The sequence below is a fragment of the Equus quagga genome, unplaced genomic scaffold (genome assembly GCF_021613505.1).
Source record: "Equus quagga isolate Etosha38 unplaced genomic scaffold, UCLA_HA_Equagga_1.0 101445_RagTag, whole genome shotgun sequence".
Taxonomy (NCBI): Eukaryota; Metazoa; Chordata; class Mammalia; order Perissodactyla; family Equidae; genus Equus; species Equus quagga.
In genome coordinates, this window is record NW_025795182.1 from 1 (window position 1) to 6,274 (window position 6,274).

General features: G+C 65.2%; 1 protein-coding gene across 2 annotated transcripts; it reads left to right on the forward strand.

Annotated features, from left to right (window-relative positions):
• The first annotated feature begins 3,477 nt into the window (after positions 1 to 3,477).
• On the forward strand, positions 3,478 to 5,790 carry LOC124232674 (alpha-(1,3)-fucosyltransferase 7-like). Of its 2 annotated transcripts, XM_046649613.1 has the most exons (3): positions 3,478 to 3,831; positions 3,924 to 5,190; positions 5,684 to 5,790. In XM_046649613.1, the coding sequence occupies exon 2, from the start codon at positions 4,063 to 4,065 to the stop codon at positions 5,164 to 5,166; it is 1,104 nt and encodes a 367-aa protein (XP_046505569.1). In that variant the 5' UTR covers positions 3,478 to 3,831; positions 3,924 to 4,062; the 3' UTR covers positions 5,167 to 5,190; positions 5,684 to 5,790. The 2 variants fall into 2 exon arrangements, with proteins under 2 accessions (XP_046505569.1, XP_046505568.1); XM_046649612.1 differs by lacking the exon at positions 5,684 to 5,790 and having other exon boundaries at positions 3,924 to 5,423.
• The last annotated feature ends 484 nt before the right edge of the window (positions 5,791 to 6,274 follow it).

Here is a 6,274-nt window from a genome sequence, read left to right on the forward strand (position 1 = left end):
GGGGGTCCCCAACCGGTCCCCAGAGTCCTCGCTGCCCATTCCCCAGGGCCCCAGTGAGGAGGGTCCCCCTTCCAGGGGAACTGCAACGAGATAGGAGCCGGCAAGTCCGGGCCAAGGAAGGAGGGGTAGGTGGCAGGGGTCCTCCAGGCGGTGGGGCCTCCCTCGGCCCACTTACTTGGCACAGGGCCCTGAGCAGTCAGCACTCCACGCCTCACCTGGCTTGTTCTCTTCCGTTGGCCCCAGGCTAGCTCACACAGAGCCAGCCCCCGCTTTCATCCAAACTCCTGCAACCACCCTTCCTCCCACAGGCCCCGGGGTGCAGTGGGCTGCCCTGGGTCCAGGGCTTAGGGCCATGGAGGCCCTGGCTCCACAGGGACTCTGGAGACGCCGACCGTGGGCCTATTACTCTCCTCTGCTGTCCCTGCAGCCTCAGAGCCCCAGGCTGCTGGTCCTGTCCCTGCCCCAGGGACCCTGCCCATGAGGACCTTTCCTGGGGCAAAAGGCTGATCTTGCCTCTGCCCTCTGGCCAGACCCCGCCAGACCGCTGAGCCCGCCTGTGCGTCAGCTCCTTAGCAAGCTTCCCCAGCCTAGTGTCCTCCCAAAGTATAGGTGACAGATGGGTACACCCCCAAACCCCAGCATAGACCGTGAGGTGACACCTATCCATCTGGAGATGCCCCCACCCCGCAAGACCATGGCGTGGGACCACGCTTGGCACAGAAGGTGGAGTGGTCCCCTCGACAAGACCTTAGGAAGTGGGAACTTCCCCAGCAGCAGACCCCAGGAGGTGACATCCTCCCACTCAGTTGAGACCCACTCTCCCGCCAGCCCGGGTAGCTGGCTGGACTGGTCCAGATTCCAAGTGCCCCAGCTGCACCCCCTCCCCCAGGTGCACGGCTCAGAGGAGTGGGTCTCGGTTCTCCGAGGAGAACAGAAAGGGATGAACCAAACTCCAGTGCGGAGCACAGGTTCCTGGAGGAGCCCCCGGGAGATCCTGGAGCTGCTCCTGGACGAGGACGGGGTGGCTCCCCAGCCTGGGTGGGCAGGGAAGGTGTAGAGGGAGGGGTCTTCCCAGCCCTGGACCGCAGCCGCACCTCTAGATGGTCCAGGGCAGCGTCTGCAACTCAGGACAGAGGGACGGCCCCTCTTGCTGCCTGCTGCGGCTGGCAACTGGCACGCACTTCTGATGCCCTGGCTGCGCACCCCCCCGGGGACCCCCTTAGCCACCTGCCAGCCTGTGTGTCCCCACCTTCCCAGGGGCTTCCCTGACTACCCCCCGCCCCACCTCTTGTTGAGCATAAAGTGTGTGTTGGCTCTTCTCTGCTGCCTTCACTCCCTTGGAGTCAGGTGGCTTGGAGCTCGGCCACCAGGGGGCCTTCTGGGCCCAGGTCTGGACTCTGCCCTGCTCAGGCCAGCCCTTCCTTGGGACAAGTGGGCCGGCAGTTAGACTCTGCCCTTCTCTCCCTGGGGTGCCCCTCGGGCTGGGTGCTCTGCCACTGCCCTGGCTGCTGTTGTCTGTGAGGGGGTGGTAGTCCGCAGGCCACTGGCCGACCCTCTGTTGGGGGCATGCCCCGCTGGTGGCCGCTTCTTCAATAGGTGCCCACCAAGGGGCTGGCCCCGGAGCTGGTTTGGGGCTCAGCTGGGAGGGTGACAGTGTGCACCTGATTCCGAGGTGCTCCAGAGCGGTGGAGCTGGAGTCAGATGCCTGCCCCGCGGCCTGGCGAGTTCCGAGGCCTGGGGGGAGTCGGCAGGATGAGGCCCTGCTTTCTCTTTGAGTCATGCTCTCTCACCTGCTCTTCTTCTGAGCGGCTCTCGTTCTGACCCATTTCTGCACCAAACCTCGGAGCCCCGTTTCCCAGCTGGCAGGTTCCCACGATGGGCGTGGTGGCTGCCAATGTGAGCTGGTGGGCTGGCGGGGGAGCAGCAGACCAGGGCCAAGGGTGGGAGAGGCTCTTTTGAATCCTCCCAGGAAGGGATCTGGCCACGGGTAAGGGTGAGGCCTGTGGTAAGCACCCCGGCCAGCCTGGCAGTGCAAACAGGAAGGGCAAAGGTGCTGGCAGCCAGAAGCCATGTGGCTGGCAGGCTGTGGCAGGACCAGCTCCTTCCTGCATGCCCACCACCGCCCACAGGGTGCCTGCTATGGGGAGAAGGGGTGCACTGAAGCGAGGCCATTAGCCATGGTGTTTCTCTCCTGGGGTGGCCCTGCCCAGGAACAGATGCCAGGGTCGGGCCAAAGACCCAGTGCCACCGTGGTCCTCTCCCTAAATATTTGGGCAGCCGGATAAGGCAGGGGATGGTGGCAGCCACCTGCTCGGGCCAGGCCCTGGGATGCCAGGCCCAGCTTTTGCACACACACCTTGGGCCTGCCTCATGGTTTCTGACAGCACCCACAGCCCTCCCTCCCCTCCCTCGATATTGCACAAGGCCCCACCACAGCTTGGTGGTTATGCAGGGGGTGGGGAGCCCCAGAGGGGCCAAACTGCCCCCCTCTCCTGGACTTGCCTCTGCCCCCCCCAATGGGTCTGCTGCCAGCTCCCTGGTTCCACCCCGATGGCAGTCTGGTCCTCACTGGGGACAAGAGCTGGGGGAGGCCAGCAGCCCTGCGACCCGAGCATGCAGCAGGACAGGGATGGTGGGGCAGTGGGAGGCCCTCAGGATGGCACGAGGTGGCAGACTGGGCAACGGTTCCTGATTGCTCTTCCTTACACAACCCCCGGTTCACAGCCCCCAAGAACCTGAGCAGCCTGAGGCCTCCAGGATACTGAGCAAGAGGGAGGAGCCTTGCCGCATGCACCACGTCCAGGACCAAGCAAGGATCCCGCTGGGGTGAAGGAAGCTGAGAGGCACCACCTCAGCTAAGAGTGGGGTGAGGGCTGGTGTTCGGGGAAGTCTGGCCGTGCTGGCTTGCTGCATCTCCAGTTCAGAGGAACCAGAGCAAAAGGGGAAGGAACTGGACCTCCAGGTCAGGGCCCCCGGGCTGGCTGGAGGCCGGGGAGGAGAGGGACTCTGGACATCAGCCTTCCTTTTCCTGGAGCGGGTGCCAGCCCCCTGCCCATCCCCGTCAGAGACACAACGACGCCTTCTCCTTCCAGCCTGGAAAGCCCCCTCCCTTCCCCACCCCCATCCTGGGCTGTGGGGGCTGGAGGAAGAGACCTGGAGCCCCCAAGGGCAGCCCTCCCACCTCACGTTCCTTCTGCTTGGCCAGGAGTCAGGGCCCACCCACAGCCTGGGGCTTCTACGGACACACGTCCTTGGGCGGGGAGAGAAGGTGTGGTGGCCTATAGTCCACTCCGGGGCCAGCCCAGCCTCGCGTCTGCCCACTGTGGGCATGTGCTGGGGCCTCGTGTGGACAGACTCTCTTAGGACCCCCGACGGACCCCTCTTCTGAGAATCTGGGTTCTGGGATAAGGTGTCCTAGAGGAGGCAGGGGTGGGGTTGGGTGGCGTGGGGTTGCCCAATAAGAATCAACTGGAGAAACCTCAGCCTCCTGGCAAAGAGCTGAGCACAGCAGGTCTGTGGCTGCAGGGTCTGGGAGCCCACAGCGGAACGGGGCAGAGGTGAGCAAGGGAAGTGAGAAATGCCAGTGTGGCAGGGGGTGGCGCTAGCCTGGGTGGCAGGCAGTGACTCTGGGGTGCCCTTCTGGGGAGGAGGCTGCCTTGGCTCAGGAGGCCAAGCGGGCCCCCTCCTGCTCCTGCCTCCTGTGCCTGCACAGAAGGTCGTCTCCGGGCCTCCTCAGAGCCGGCAGGGGTGGGCAGCACAGGCTGGGCCCTGGCCTGGCGCCCCTCCTGTAACCGGAGGACCCCTGCAGCCAGAGGACTAGAGGGAGGCAAGGTGAGGAGGGTGGTTGAGGCCAAAGCTCACCTCCAGGGCGGGGGGCAGGGCGGGGCAGGAGGGGGAAGGGACCCTGGTTTCCCTCATCTCAGGCAGATGAAAGGAGAGCGCTTCCAGGTGGGGCCGAGCACGGGGTGCCGCTGTGATTCAGGGCGCCTCTGCCCAGTGGCTGCTGTGATTTGAGAACCTGGGGTTTCTTGGGTGACAGATTCTGGGAGCTGTGGATGAATAATGGCGGTGAGTGTCTGGTCCTTAGGGAACCCCGAGCTGGGAGGATGGGGCCTGTGGTTGAGCCCGATGAGACAGCCTCTCTTCACATGGCACGGCCCCACCCAGAGGCTTCGGGCCTTGGTGAGCCTGGCCGGGGTGGCCCTGCTCATGGCCCTTTGGCTCCTGTGGCTATTCCAATCCTCCCCTGGGGGAGCCCCGATGCCCCAGCCCACACTCACCATCCTCATCTGGCACTGGCCCTTCACCTACCCGCCCCCGGAGCTGCCCAGCAACACCTGTACCAGCTACGGCGTGGCCCGCTGCCACCTGAGCACCAACCGCAGCCTGCTGGCCACCGCCGACGCCGTGGTCTTCCACCACCGCGAGCTACGGGACGGGCGGATCCGCCTGCCCCTGGCCGAACGGCCACGCGGGCAGCCCTGGGTGTGGGCCTCCATGGAGTCACCCAGCAACAGCCATGGCGTCAGTGACTTCCGCGGCATCTTCAACTGGGTGCTGAGTTACCGGCGTGACTCTGACATCTTTGTGCCCTACGGGCGGCTGGAGCCCCGAGAGGGGCCCGCGCCACCCCTGCCGCCCAAGGACAGGGTGGCCGCCTGGGTGGTCAGCAACTTCCGGGAGCGGCAGCGGCGCGTGCAGCTGTATCGGCAGCTGGCGCCTCACCTGCAAGTGGACGTGTTTGGCCGCGCCAACAGGCGACCGCTGTGCGCCAGCTGCCTGCTGCCCACGGTGTCGCGGTACCGCTTCTACCTGTCCTTCGAGAACTCCCAGCACCGGGACTACATCACAGAGAAGTTGTGGCGCAACGCGCTGGCGGCTGGGGCCGTGCCCGTGGTGCTGGGGCCCCCGAGGGCCACCTATGAGGCCTTCGTGCCGCCAGATGCCTTCGTGCACGTGGACGACTTCGGCTCGGCCCGCGAGCTGGCCGCCTTCCTCACCGGCATGAACGAGAGCTCCTATCGGCGCTACTTTGCCTGGCGAGACCGGCTCCGCGTGCGGCTGGTCGAAGACTGGCGGGAGCGCTTCTGCGCCATCTGTGCCCGTTACCCCCATCTGCCCCGCAGCCAGGTCTACCAGGACCTCCAGGGCTGGTTCCAGTCCTGAGCTCCAGCCCGCCCACGACAGGAGGTGGGGGAAGGTGGTTGGGAGCTAGGGCTGTGGGTGAAAGGCTGGGTGTTGAAATCAAACCACCAGGCATCCGGCCCCCCATGGCAACCCTCAGGCTAACTTGGAGTCTGGGGTTGGAGCCCAGGAAGCAAGGCTCATGGGGGAGTGGGTGGTCTGGGCAGGCTGGCTGGAGGAGGAGGGTGGTGGGCATTGGAGCAGGCATTGGGGGTGCAGGTGAGGGCAGGGAGGGAGCAACGGGGGTGGGTGTTGCTAGTTAATCAAAGATAAGAGGCTGCTGAGGACCTGCCTCTCCAGCTTGCTCAAATCTTGCTCGGGGGGTGGCATCAGTCTTTCTCTGGATGTGGGGCTGAGAGAGGCTGGAGGCAGGGCCCTCAGTGCTGAGGACATGCCACCCTGCGGTTGCTGGAGGCAAAACCTGGGTCCCCCACACCTCCTCTGTAACTGAGTTCGCCTGCCTCAGATGTGCAGGCACGTCCCCCTTCTCCGTCCACAGCGCTGGAGCCCCTGTGTGCAGACCGGTGCGGGGCCCTGGGAGACTGTGACCAGCGAGCCAAGTTGTTGGGCTTTTTGCAGCCTGCAGTCCCCTCAGGCAGGAGGCCTCGGTCAATAAAGAAACAAAGGACAAGAACAGCGTGTGCCGAGTCTGATGGCGCAGGGCCCCCTGTATCTGCTCTCCCCCTGCCGTCCCGCCCACTCAGGCCTCCTCATCCTGACGGGACCATCTCAAGGCCTCTCCCCTCCCTCTGCCTGAGACGCCCTCCCCCGCCAGGCTCTGCCTGCTGCCCGGGGCTTCCTTCAGCCCCTGCTAAAGGGCCCTGCATCGGAGAGCCTTCCCAGACCCCCGTAAGGCGAAGGTGGGTGGGAGCAGGGCTGAGGTCAGAAACCCAGCTGGGGACCGAAGCTGCATCATCTCAGAGGCCCTGAGATTTCGTTCAGGCTGCAGGGGCTTCCCGGGTGTGATAGGACCTGTTTTGTGACGTGGGGTTCCCCTTGGCTGCTGGCTGGTTGTGTGGGGACAGTGAAGGGACACAGAGGATGCTGCTGAGCCAGGGGAGCTCCTTGTGGCGGGGTGGGTGGGCGGAGG

What these genes read in the sequence shown, in the direction of transcription:
- LOC124232674 (XM_046649613.1), top strand. Translation starts at nt 4,063, where the DNA reads ATGGCGGTGAGTGTCTGGTCCTTAGGGAACCCCGAGCTGGGAGGATGG.